The 14,439-nt window shown below is 37.1% G+C and overlaps 1 protein-coding gene across 4 annotated transcripts in view; it reads left to right on the top strand.

The window, feature by feature from the left end:
- suclg2 (succinate-CoA ligase GDP-forming subunit beta) overlaps nucleotides 1-14,439 on the top strand; it is a 130,634-nt gene that overhangs the window by 18,590 nt on the left and 97,605 nt on the right. For all 4 annotated transcript variants that reach the window (XR_009064358.1, XM_057845423.1, XM_057845422.1 and 1 more), the window contains exon 2: nucleotides 8,344-8,485. Coding sequence is in view for 3 of the 4 variants with exons in the window: in XM_057845423.1 (XP_057701406.1) it covers nucleotides 8,344-8,485 (142 nt within the window). In the remaining variant the exon portion in view is untranslated. The remainder of the gene's footprint in view (nucleotides 1-8,343; nucleotides 8,486-14,439) is intronic.

The following is a 14,439-nucleotide window of genomic DNA, read 5'->3' as shown; positions in this document are numbered from 1 at the left end:
ACAAATTTACATTTTAAGATTTACTTGATCGCCCCTATTTCTTTTAATGTGATTAGTTACCTGGGTCTTTCCTACGGAAAGGCCAGGTATATGTTGTTCACTTATCTATTTATTATTTATTCATCTTATTCTCCGCGTTTTTTCGGCCTGCTGCGCAGCCTGAACCATTGCACCGATCAGCGCCGTTCAAGTATCAGCACGGCCGGAATTTTCGTGTGACGATGGAAATTTTCCAAAGGCCCTGAAAAATTGTCCGTTCGCCCGTAAATGGCAATTTTCCGGAAAAAAAAAAAACAAAACAAAAAAGTTTCAAAATGTGTCTAGTTTTAGACATTGTTGTTTTGAAACCAATCTTAAGCTGTTTTCTTTGTTTTTTTTCCCCTTTATTTTTCCATTAAAGACAGTTGTTATTTACCACAACACCTAAGTACGGCAGAAAGGCAAATGAAGGTCTTGTATTATTATTTCTTTTTAATGTTATTTTTTTACATTCCTGTTTTTTATGTTTAGGCGAGGCAGCTGCTGTAAAGGTTTTAATCTTTTTCTACAGTTGCATTTTTGCACAATAAATCATTTGAATGTAGCATCCTTGATTCTTTTGTATTTAAAACAACTTACTGCTAGAATTCCTTTTCTATGCACATATTATTTTCTTTCAGAAAAAAAAAAAAGTTATGCCATATTAAAATATACACACCAAAGCTCATGTTGTAATATGTCCAATGTAACGTAAGTGGTTGATTTTTTTTTTTTTTTTGGTTATTATCCTATATGGTATAGAAACTGGATGGATGGAATCTGAATTTGAGGCCTTATCACCCTACTTCCAGGGATGTTCTGTGTCCTTGTCTGTTCAAAATGAAAGTCCTATCGAAACCATTACGGTAAAGAGAAAAATGGCATCCATCTACATAGGCGGAGTTTGACTTTTGGGGCTGGCGGGGCCCAACATATTGATGAACCGGAAACGCAGTTTCAGCAATAAAATTAACTTGCAAGAATAATTATAATTATGATTTGAAAATAAGTGTTTTTTTGTTTCCCATCATTTTTGATGAGAATTCTAAATCAGGCTGCTTAGGACAACTATACTTTTCACCAAGATCGTCATCCATTGAATATGGTGCGCGGTGTTAACAGGTGTTCTGTCAAATTTTTCACTCCATTAGAAATTGCAACTTTGTGTTAAAAATGGCCACGAATACAGCAGTTACAAAGAAAACACTATAAACTTTCTTTAAGGAAGATTTACTTATGTTTGATAACGTGTTCCATTATCAACGATATCTACCATGTTAGCTGCACATAACAACTGCATGCCGCTCTCTCGCTGTTTACGTCTTCGCCGTATAGTTAAGCATTATTTTACGCCATATTCTTGTGGAACATGTATGTTTATGATGTTACTTGTTTATCTAACACCTGTGGGTAACATTGAGAATCCAGTTGAATTTAAAAGAGGGCTTATTCACAGCCACACCTTTGGGAGCAAAATATTATAAGGGTGCAAAATTTGTTGTATAATTAGCGTCTTTAGTGGGGCAAATTGAAATTCCGCTCACCATTTTGGTGGTGCTCTCTGGCTTTTCATGGTCCACATTTTCAATCCTTGGTTCCTGCTCAGTAGTTGTTGTCTGTTTTGAAAGCTTAGGTTTGAAAAAAATACGTATATCCATCTTGCCTCTTCTTCCTCAGGTGGTTTTGGCTAAGCAAAACAAATGACCGTCTAAGGTGCTAGTTGAGTTACTTTGTGAGTTTCATGAATAAGACCACTTACTGAAAGGGTTGACGTTTTTTACTGACAGATCTTTAGTTCCAGAACAGAAGAGAGGCATCATCAACATTAACTGTCCACTGGCAGGCTTTTTATCAGCTGTCTCGAGCTCGCTGCGTATCTCTGACTTCCGTGTGCTGTGACGAGCGGACATTACTAATCGAACATGCAGATACGATTTGCTCATATCATTACAATAGTCACATGATCCGTTGGAAAAATAATTTTGACCCATTTAAAAAAAAATTTGGTTCATTTCATTCATTTTTGTTGTTTTATTGCTTTACAACTTTTATAGACAATATTTTACCCAAAAATGTTTAATTTTAAAATCATATATAGGAAAGTCAATTACGTGCAATGACACTTTTTGCCAACTGGGAGGGAAGGGGGGGGGGGGGCAGGCCCTCCAGGCCCCCCCCCCCCGTAAAATCCGCTTATGTTCTGTGAAATAATTGTACATACAAGTGGTGCCGTTCAGTAGAGCCAGGTGCAGCAGAGCATGGCCCCATGGATTTAGATCAGTTAGAGTTGCATCCTGGTAGGTCTAATCTCCAGCAGACAGGCTTAAGAATTAAAACACCTGATTGTTGTTTCTACAGGTATTTAAGTAATTAGCATAGTTAATAAGCTTGGATCTATGTAGACATATTCCAAGGTGCCATACTTAAGAAAAGATAAGACGAGAAAATGCTGACTAAATAAAGTATGAAAATGTTTCCTAAAAATTCAGAACCTCTATCTGTCGCAATTTACCGGTATTCTGTTGAGGCATAGAGGTGAGCTAGTCTACAGTGGTTGTGGGAGGGAACAGCTGTTTTGTTGTTTTGTAATGTAAACATGTGGAAAATATTTAGAGGGCTAGACCTTGTGGACTTTATTTTAATGTTTCAAATACACCTATAAGTATCTTCATGGGGCTTTGCAAGTGTTTGTGGTCTCGTGTAGATTTATTGCTTTCTGAAATGTTATTCTTTTTAATGCCTCAGGCAATAGAAATATTGACGTAACAGTACAGTACAGGCACATAATAATACTGCCATCACTAGATTTATAGCTCAAAAATCACAGTCTGGCAAACAAATTGTCTTCCTCTGATAAAGGCTAGATAGGGTTCCTAGACTTAAATAAAATGTTGCATGCTCAGGATTTCCCTCAGGCAAACTATATAATAATGCAAAGATCAGAATAATAGTATTGAATACTGTATATCTATATTGTTTTTAAAATGGCTAATTTCATGAGGGTTTAAAAGTTTTCTCCAAGTTTGGTGTAATCCTCATTAATGGATTTGTGTTAATTTTACTGGAAATAGCAACAAGCTAAATAACATCAAATTGATTTTAGATGTCACTCTTATTTTTTCCTTGCTATGGATTGTTGCTTCACACATAACATTTCCATTGTTAGAACCGTCAGACATTTCATAATGCCCATGTAATTTATTAAAAAGCCCTAAGCACATTACTAGTTACAGAAATGTCTATTAACTTTGGTAAAGCAGTATTCAAATCTAGTTAGAGCAAACTTTGTCCCTTGCGGGGAGGAAATGTAAATGTGTTCTCTAGCTGAGACAAAATGAGAAGCTGCCTGTTGTTTGAAGTTCCTGCATTAGCTGTTGCAAGCAGAGGGCTCTCCACCTCTGTGTAAAATATTCAAGACTGAGTCTCATTGAGACACATTCGCTGCCCGTGTGTCTCTACCCATCATTTTGGGCTGGGAAAATGTGGAGCTATATTTAATTTGGAGACACTGAGAGTGAAACAAAACCAAACAAACACTTAAAGAAAAACATTCAAATTAAATAAAAAAGGTATGATTTTATTAATGTATTTCATATTTATTTTATGTCTTTATTTTATGTCTACACTAACCTGGGGCTTTAGGTATCTTATTTCATGCCATATCATGTGGAATTCTTTGATGGCATGACAATAAAATTCCTGGAATAGATGAAATTATTACACTACTCACCCTGAAGGTAAGAGGACACAGTATATGTAATAGGTGTGGCGTGTACCATATTTTTCGGACTATAAGTCGCAGTTTTTTTCATAGTTTGGCTGGGGGTGCGACTTATATTCCGGAGCGACTTATGTATGAAATTATTAACACATTATTATATCAATTCACATGTTATTTTGGTGTTTTGGAGTGACACTGATGGTTTGGTAAACTTGTTAGCATGTTCTTTATCCTATAGTTATCTGAATAACTAGAGGTGTGCAAAATTTCCGATTCTTAGATTATTCGCGATTCGGCCGTGGAAGATTAGAGAACGATTCACAAACATCCAAATTCCGATTAATGAAATTTGCGAAGTAAAGCGGAAGTACACAACACTCAGCGCGCCGCGCGGTCTTCGGGACGGAACGGAGCGAGAGTAGCTAAACATCATGCTTCCCGTTACCCGGCCCCTCGGGTAATGCCAATGCTCAACTCACGGCTCTAGCTCAACTCATGCAACGAGATAAAAAAACACAACAACATACCTGACTGCTGGCGAAAAGCTGCTACAAGTACATCCATATAATGTTACGGTGGATATCATTTATATAGGACTAGATGCAATATAGATTTGGTAGTGTTAGCAGCACATCTACAAAAAGCTAGATGTGGGCGTTATAAACGGCCGCCATCTTAAAGCAGTACACTTCCCTGCAAGGCTGTTGTAGCGAACCTTCCAAGCAAACCTAATTAACTTTTTATCTAAAATACTCCTAAATCGGTAAAATATTGACTTGAATCTATCTTTAAAATAGTTTTAAAAATTTCACATGTCGAAAGTAGACGAAAGGGAAATTATGGAATAACGGGAGCAATTTTAACAAATTTAACGGTTGATTCACAACATTAAATTAATTGAATGTAGTTTAAAGCTGCTGATACAGAATGGGGACTGGAGTTTTTTATTTAATGTTATTTTTGTATATTTGTTTACTGCTATATGTTAACTTGATACTGAAATAGTAGTGTGGTTTAGCCTGAGAGTATTTTTGAACAATTTTGGAACTAATGTACAAAATATTAAAAAAAAAAAAAAAAAAAAAAAAAAGAGAGAAAAAGAAAGGAGGGGGGGTGCATCAATAATCGTTTTATAATCGAATCGGAGCCTCTGAATCGTAATTGAATCGTTAGGTGCCCAGAGATTCCCAGCTCTATGAATAACTCTTAATAGCTATGTTACGTTAATATACCGGCCACGTTCGCATTTCGTTGTTCATGCATCATGTAACATTATCATACTGTACACTTATTCAGCATGTTGTTTTCTATTGTATTTTTATTTTAAACTGCCATTCAAGATGACATATCTGTTCTATGTGTTGGATTTTATCAAGTAAATTTCCACCAAAAATGCGACTTATACTCAGGTGCGACTTGTAGTCCGAAAAATACAGTATATGATCATAATCCTCGTTGATCGGGGGGAAAAATTGAGGTCGATTTTGGTGATCAGCCTCAATCAAATTTAAATAACTGGAATTTGCATACTATATATACGCTGTTTCATGTAGCACATGTAGTTTTATTTCAATTATGATGTTTTTATGATTGTGAGAAGCCATAATTATAATGATTTATTTCTCAACTTTAGCAAGTACAACTGGGGACTTCCTATGACTCATGAAATTGAAAAATAAAATTTGGGATGCTGAAGCTGTAAATCTGCACTCATATTTGTGTAGAATACATAGACTTTGTGAATTTTTTTCTCACAGATGTTAAAGGATCGAGACATTGTTCTTATGGTCTCATTGCTGAACACCAACTATAATTCGGTTTTAATAAGGTAAGGTAATTGATGAGGCAATAATGTTCGAATCTAGTTCTACAAGCGATATATCCTGTGCAGTGCTGATGGACAATCATGCTGAAGCTGCGTTTAATCTGTCTTTGCACAGCTGTAATGGTGACAAAATGAGAGGCATTGCCGCTCATAAAAAGGATTTTGCCATCTGTCCATGCCTTGTTAACAAGGCAGACGGTCAGTTTACATATTCAGTATAAAATAGTAAATATACCAGTATTCTTGTTCATCCAATGCAGGTAATTTCATTTTTTGGGGGGCAAACCATGGATCGCAAGTGGCCTGAACTTTTAAAATTTAGTGTTCAACACTTTTTTTTTTTTTTTTTTTTTTTTTTTTTTTGTAAGCCATTGAACAAAACAGAAAATATTCATTCTGCAATATAAAACTATCATTCATCCATTTTTTTCCCCAAAACATTGCAGTACAGCTTGGTCACATTTGTGTTTGTACCTCAGGCTTGTTTTGTTTCTAAATGACATTTAAAATTTAGTGGAAAAAGTCCTTGCTTACTCTGATTAGGGTCATTTGAAAATTACATGATGTCTTCAAATTATTGGATCACCTGGCCCAGTGGATAATACTCTAACCTCTCTCCTCTACATGCTGGTTTGTTTTTTATTCCTTCATGTAATGCTATATTGTTTAGGAAAACAAATGAATTATTTAAATTGTTTGACCTAATCTACCTTTACCCAGAAAATTGTTCCCTTTGTGAAGTTGATTAAAACTCCTCCACACCAATTTCATCTAACCACTCCAGTATCGAACCTTTTGTCAAAGACCATCCCCAAAGTGTTACAAAAGATTAGGAAGCAGTGTCCATAAGTACAATAAAACTCGAAAAGACAGTACCGTATTTTTCTGACTATAAGTCGCAGTTTTTTTCATAGTTTTGCTGGGGGTGCGACTTATACTCAGGAGCGACTTAAGTGTGAAATTATTAACACATTATGATATCATTTCACATGATATTTTGGTGTTTTGGAGTGACACTGATGGTTTGGTAAACTTGTTAGCATGTTTTTTGTGCCAAAGTTATCTCAATAACTCTTAATAGCTATGGCCACGTTCGCGTTCTGCCTCTGGCAATGTGTGTTCAATTGTATTATTGACTTTTTTATCTTGAAATGCATGCTTTTGGTTTGTGGCGCTTTCACGCCCAAGTGGGGGCGCACTCGCATTTGTTTACGCAAAGAAGAGCGCTCACGCCAGAAGAAGATGGACAGCTACGCAGCGTCTGAGCAAGTGGGCGAGAGAGAGAGAGAGAAACACGGCTGCGAACTTACGTGCATTGTTTATGCTTGTAAAATACTGTATCTCTACAAAGGCAACGCCTGTGTGTATCATCTTTCCTGTTGTTGTTGTGTGTTCTCCACCCGCGATCGGACACTTATAGCCAGTTGTGTGATTGTTTGAACGATGTGCTAATGCTAGTGAACGCATGCTAACCGTTTGTGTCATTGCAGTGATAGCAGCTAATTATTCCCCCCAAAATGCGACTCATACACTGGTGCGACTTATATATGTTTTTTTTCCTCTTCTTTGGGCATTTTATGGCTGGTGCGACTTATACTCAGGTGCAAATTATAGTCCGCAAAATACGTAGGTTAGATAAACCGTTTTTTGTTTTCGGCTGTTTATTTATGTCTAAGAATTATTGCCACAGCCAAATGTGATGTCTGTTGGGAAATATAACGGTGAAAAACAATTATTATTTGACAAAGGTTCAATAGTTCCATAAGTGAAGCGAATTCTTAATCGTCATGATGTGACATTTAAAACTTGTAGCATACCAAAGAATGTCTCTTTTGTCTCCACTGCATCCTTGTCTAACTTCTGGTGAAAATACAAACACGGGTGTTCGTGTTTGTTGGCTAAAAGCTAAAGAGCGACCTTCAAACAACTTCTTCCACTCTTTCAGGGTGAGTTTTCGCCACAGCAGGGTATACTGAGTGTAGCTCAGCCAGTTCTGGTCTTGCCTGAGAAAAACATGGACATGTTCAGAATTCAGACTAAGAAAACTAATAAAGTTTGAAACTGATTCTACAAAAAAAAGTTTACACCGATAATTTTTTCAACCCCATGTAGTCCATTAAGAAATGTTATCCATTCACTATCTGTACTGTTTTGCCCTAGAAGGGTTGTGGGAGTACTTAGACTATATCCCATCTGACTACGGGCAGGAGGTGGATTACACGCTCAACTGGTTGCCATCCAATCGCAGATTAAGAAATATTAATCTAGGGAAATTCTAATGTAAGGTTGATTGCTACTGATGAACAATTTACAGTGGTCACTTACAAATTTACCTGAATTTACCTTATAATCCTTGTTTCTCTCTATGCTCAGCACCACTGCAGGGAATCTAAATTCTGAGACGCCTTTGTCTGCCCATCACATTTAAAATTCAATCTCTTTTTAATAGCAACAGCAGCTGGAGCTGACAGGGCCTGTGTCTGCTGATAGTGCAAATATCTCAAGAGCTGTCCTGGTGCTCAACCTGGCTTAACGCCTCATTACGAGAAAAGAAGAACAATAGGTGTTTGGAGGAAGCAGACAAGGAAAAAGTTAGGGAATGGAGTGAATATGTCATCTGTGCAATTCTCAGTATAATTAAGACATGTAGCACAGCAGAAAGGAAATGTTCTCATTAGAGTGTGTGGATTTGAGATTTAATATGCTAAATTGTATCTATATTTGGCCTAAAAATTAAGTGGTCTCATTCTGACACCTTGCTCTCCTTTATCATCTTCAGTACAACTGGTTAAGTCCTAAAAGATGGCTGAATCTTCAAGAGTACCAGAGCAAAAAGTTGATGCAAGAGTGCGGTGTGGCTGTCCAACGCTTCTTTGTAGCTGACACTGCCTCTGAGGCTTTGGAGGCTGCAAAGAGACTCGGTAAGTAGTAGACACACATTTGTTGTGTATGTCTGTAATTCCAAATGACGCTAGCACTATGGTTGCAATATTATCATAATGTTTACATCTGCACCATATGTACATGTTTATTAAATGTTAGTTTATATTAGTACATAATCAGCACATTCTAAATCATCACAAGATAAAATGTATACCTTTAAATGTCTATGAAAAAATCCAAACATTTTTCTTTAAAAGCGAGCTTATTAAAGGGAACCACGGATAGAAAGACTTGAAGTTCTTAAAAGATAAACATATTATTATAAGTGAAAATAATTTGATATTAAAATCCCTCTTGATGTTTTCGTTTTTATACAGTTTGTAAAATTAGTTTACCTAGTAGGTCGCCATTGTTGTTGATGTCGCAGGGCGGTGACATCAGTAGGTTACGCTGCCGGGCTTCCAGAGTATGACTCTAGCGACATAAACATATCATCTGTTCTGCCCCTTCAATTTGAACCTGAGAGAAACATTCATGAGCCTGACAGCACTGCCGATATTTCACAAAACAACCAGCAAAAGCAAAATAAACAGGAAAGACGGGATGAGACAAGATGAGAGTAGGAGAAAACCGGTGTTCTGCCAAAATGTGCTACACTGGCGAAACGTCCTAAAAGAGGCGAATTTGACACCCAAAGTACTACCGTGCACTTTCAGCTTGTTTTGTTTAGATGCATAAGGACAGAACTTACCAAAGATGCCTTAAGAAAATATTTATATTAATATCAAATAAGGGTGGTTTAAATACGCTTCGGGACTAATGTACTAACAGATCAACAATCTGTTTTAAAGCTACGACAAGAAAACACAATGCCTAAAAGTATGAGCTGGAAACACATGCAAAATAGTATTTTGAGGCAATTAAAAGGTAATAAAAGACTCCATAAAAACACAAATAGTAAGTACTCACGCGCATGTGTTGGAGGTCTCCACACGTAGAAAGGAATTGCAGAACACCGGTATTGTTTGTCTAGTGACAGATGACTACATCATCACCCCGACCATCCATTGCGCGCATAAAGTATGGCGCCCTCAGTAGGTCTATACATGTACAAAATATTATTGCTTTTTAAGTCAATGGCAATATTTTATGCATTTCTAATTACATATTTTAGTAAAAAACAATTGTCACTTGTTAGAGCCTACAAGTCATTAACTCCGAGATTCCCTTTAAGGCTTCATCGTCTAATGTGTGAACTGGGGGCATGACTCAATTATTGCTGTACTATGTTGAAGTCTTTTGACAAATGATATCCTCTGTCCCCTCAAAATATTCTCTCACAATCGAGATAAATATTGCATTCATTTATTTATAATTTTTCCTCAGGACAGGAAAAAATACGCAGTGTTTGTGTGTCACTTGAATAAAGATAAGTATTTTATGACATTGCTACATACACATTATTTTTAAAACAATGTGGCTTGAAATACCCTGTAATCTTATTGCTGAACACAGTGAAATCATATTGTATGCTAGCATTATTATTTATATTGCATTGCTCTGTTGCCCCTAGTACAAGATGTGAACTGTTGTGCGTAATCACAGATGAAGTTTTATCAAGATTAATCGTGTCTTACAAATTTTCCACTAATGCATTGCAGCTTGTTTTTTGTTGTTTTTTTTTTTTTTTTAACTTGATGAGTGTGCCGTCTTGTTTTTTCATCATGCCACTCAACCGAAGTAATTTTTGTAACGGCCTCTCATATTCAGTTTTTCACACATCACATGGCTTTTGTTTGCATTTTTCTTCTGTATATTTTAAACCATGGGTTGTAATTTGGATCGTTATTCCTGCATGCTGAAGCCATACATGCTGAAAGGTGACAGCATAGTTTTCAAATACATTTTACTGATTTTTTTTTAAAATATGTGTATACACACCGTGTCTGAAAAGTTCGTAATTATATATATATTTATATATATATATAATTTAAATAATAGCATTGCTATTTTTAGCATCAGCAATGGGTCATTGAAGTTGTATCCAATAAATTTGCTGTCGTGTTTCAAAGACGTCGCCTCTAGACACTCTTCAGCCACCTACGGATGCAGGCTTTCCAGACATTTTGCAGCATCTTTCCTCTGATTTCTCTGCAAGCAGTGTAGATTTGTTTCCTCAAGCTGTGATGGGTCACAGGGCTCAGTGGCATGCACCTTGCTTTTGATATAAACACAGAGAAAAAAAATAAATCACCAGGTGTGAGGTCAGGGGAGTTTCAGTATCAGAACAATTTGTGGTGCCAATACTTACACCTGAATACAACACTTTCAAAAAAACAAAACTCTGGACTTGAAAAGTAAGCGTTTCCAAACAAATACTTTTTATTTTACCATCGTAAGAACTAAGAAAGTTATAAGGGCTGCCAAGTGATATTTTTGTTTCTTTACATTATTTTTGATATTGGATGACATTTTACCAGTTTTGCACAATAATTTGCGTTGAAAGTGCCCAGAATGTAATTTCAAGCTATTTTAGTTGGTTCTTTTTGGGCTCTTCTGCAGAAATTCGAATTGTCATTTATACACAGCTGACTGGATTTAATTTGTATATTCATTATTTAAATTCCAACACTTTGCTGTGAATGGCCATTAATGGAGTGGGTGTGCCGATGGGAAGCTTGTAGGTATTGTGACTTTGACACATCATGGAGACACTGCCTACAATTGTTCTTCAATAATACCAAGCTTCACTGTTTCACAGTTATATAAATAAATTAATATTCATGCATTTGACCCTCCCGCTTCAGTTGGGCTCCTTGCGCCCATGCGTACTTAGGCGTATATCAGTCTGTGGTCAACCATTGGCTGAGACTTCCTGGTTACAAAGTGCTTAGATATTGCTTATTCCCACTTAAATAAAACACTGACTCAGTTGACACCAATACACTCACATAGTAGCCTGGTACACCAGACTGACCGCTGTTCCATCTATTGAGTCTGGCCACCATTCAGCGGATACAATTTCCAGGGCGGGGCAAGCCACACCAAACAGACAGCGGAGTGGACCAATCAGCGACGAGCAGACGTGACGTTAGTAAAGCAACGAGGGCAGGACGAGGGACTTGCGCGCGGAAGTAAACATACAAGGAGAGCGGAGTTTATTCAACATGGCTCGCGCTAGACAGACTGTTGTCAATGACTCGTGTTGATGTGTTTTTGGTAATTTAAAACTGAATTTACCATGGATTGGAACATATTCTTGGCTCTCCTGTTCGCCATTTGTGTTGTTGTGGAGACGACTTCCGACGTGGAAGAGTGACGTTGCTCGTTAAGAACACGTTACGCAAACAAACGAATCTGATTGGACGGTTGATTTTGTCCATGCTTGAGAGGCCGTTAATGGGCTGGTTTCCAGACTATTCTCACTGTGTTTGAAAAATAAAGGGAGAACAGTCTGGCTGTGCCAGGCAACTCACATAGCGCTTCAAGGCTTGAGGTCATATTGCAGACGTCCGAAGGTGACACAAAAGAAACAGGAAAAAAAAAATGGTTTGCACTTTGCTTGACTGATTTGCCGACTTTTGTCGGCAAACCAGTCAAGCAAACTGCACCTCGGCCAGCAAGACAGCAAACAGTGGCCAAGGCTGGATGTCTATGGAGGTAGATTTGTGTCTTAATTCTTCAATAAAAAAAAAAAGTTGCTTCAACCAAAAAAAAAAAAAAAGTTGCTTCAATCAAAATATATATTTTCAATCGAAGAAAAAGTCACTTCAATCAAAAAATGTGTTTGAATGCAAAAATAAATTTGAAACAAAAAAAAATGTATTTGAAAACTATTTTTCTTTGATTGAATTTTTTTTTTTTTTTGATTGAAACAACTTTTTCGATTGAAGTAATGTAGTTTTGCATTTAGACCAAATTTCTTCGATTGAAAATATATTATTTTGATTGAAGCAATTTTTTTTAATTGAACAATAAAGACACAAATCTACCTCCATAGATGTCGCTGGGAAAAAGTTGATCGAGAAGCAGGAGTGGAGACTGGCTTTTATCGGCGTACAAGCTGAGTAAAGTGCCATGTCAAGCGGTGAAAAAAAGAGAGAGAGAGAGAGAGAGAGAGACGGTTGCGAACCTACGTTCATTGTTTTATGCTTGTAAAATATATTTTCTGTTGTTGTTGTGTGTTTTGCACTCGTGATCGGACACTTAGAGCCAGTTGGGTGGTTGTTTGAACGATGTGCTAATGCTAGCGATTGCATGCTAACCGTTTGTGTCATTGCTAATTGTCATTTATTTTAGTTGATGCGAACCTGTTTGGTATTGAGGACGAAATGGATTTGTATTATTTCTATTTTTAGTTTCACTCTTCAAATGATGGTGTCATAACGACGGCTAAAATAAAGTCAGCAAATTATACTGGACATCAGTATAATATGCTGACTTGCTGACGTCCAGCTTTGTCATTTGGGAGTTTAGCTCGCTGTATAGCCAGGACCAAGTCGTAGCGTCCTGGTGAGGACAGTACATTCGCATTTCGTTGTTCATGCATCATGTAACATTATTATACTTTACACTTATTCAGCTTGTTTTCTTTAGTATTTTGATTTTGAACTGCCTTTTAAGATCACGTATCTGTTCTATGTGTAGGATTTTATCAAGTAAATTTCCCCCAAAAATGCGACTTATACTCCGGTGCGACTTACATATGTTTTTTTCCCTCTTCATTGGGCATTTAATGGCTGGTACGACTTATACTCAGGTGCGACTTATCGTCCGTAAAATATGGTATATCCTGTATGCTTGATGGGGCTCATTTGGGAACCAGGAAGTGGCAACCACCAGATTTTCTCAGTGCTCAGCACTCCTGATATTTCTGGGCATGGTGGAAGAATGAAGAGGGCAGGTACTTGCATAATAAGGCATGGTATGATGTAGACATGTGCCGGTTACCGGTTTCACGGTTTACCGTGGTGTGAAAACGTCGCGGTTTCAAAACCACTAAAATTTTCCGTCATACCTTAGTACGGTATTCGCTATTTTTCATGTGCCAAAATGCAGCCGAAGTGGCTTGGTGCGGCACCGCTCACCCCTTCCTGTTTGTTGCCGTGTCACTAAACAGCCAGCAAACCCAAAAACAAATCCTCCAAACACAAGGCGTACTTTTCTTCAATTTATTGAGCTCTCAAATCGTGGTGAAATATACAAATAAATACATTTAAAACGTTGTACAATTGTATTTTTCCACGTGTGATTAGGTTCAACAGGATAGCAGTAGCACCATTAAAAAGTTCGCCAAAAACAAAACACACATTTTCCTTTCAAATTCAATATACAAACTAACTAAAACTTACAAAGCCGAATGTTAGCCTAGGCTAAACTGGGAGAGCAGCTTTTATGTCTCACAGCCGCTGAGTGAGAGAAAAGCTAGAATGAAGGGGGGAAAGAAAAAGAATCGCGTCAGAGATCGCTAATTGAGAGAGGAGGTCTCACTCCTCACTTTTTTTTTTTTTTTTTTTTAGATGAAACCTTTCCTCAACAATATTTACATTTTAACTAATTTATAAAACTAACTTATACATTTTTAACTAACTTATTAACTTATGAATTCTTTGTTCTTTTTAACACAAAGGCATGGCATCATGTAGATTAGAGTTGACACAGTGGCTGAAAATGGCGAAACTTCACTTGAGCTTCCCCCCTCAAAAAAAAGTCATACAGTATATATTTTTAATTTTATTTAGAAGTGTTTTTACTTTTTATAGCAATTATTTTGTTCTTACTCTAATATTGAGCAACTTGAACTGTGGCTGTGGGTATAGACCCTACCCACCGACGTCACAAAATCACGTGCTCGCTGTATGGTTCCGCCCACTTGTCCGTCATTTTGTGTCTGTATTATCAATGTTCTCAATTGATCGAGCAATTTATAATGCATTTCATGGAAGACCCGGTGCTTTCGGATGCCGTAAACTCACTTGATGCGTTGCATAAA

Source organism: Corythoichthys intestinalis, chromosome 9 (assembly GCF_030265065.1).
Source record: "Corythoichthys intestinalis isolate RoL2023-P3 chromosome 9, ASM3026506v1, whole genome shotgun sequence".
Classification (NCBI taxonomy): domain Eukaryota; kingdom Metazoa; phylum Chordata; class Actinopteri; order Syngnathiformes; family Syngnathidae; genus Corythoichthys; species Corythoichthys intestinalis.
Note: the sequence above shows the minus strand (reverse complement) of the source record. Positions and strands in the feature narration are given on the sequence as shown.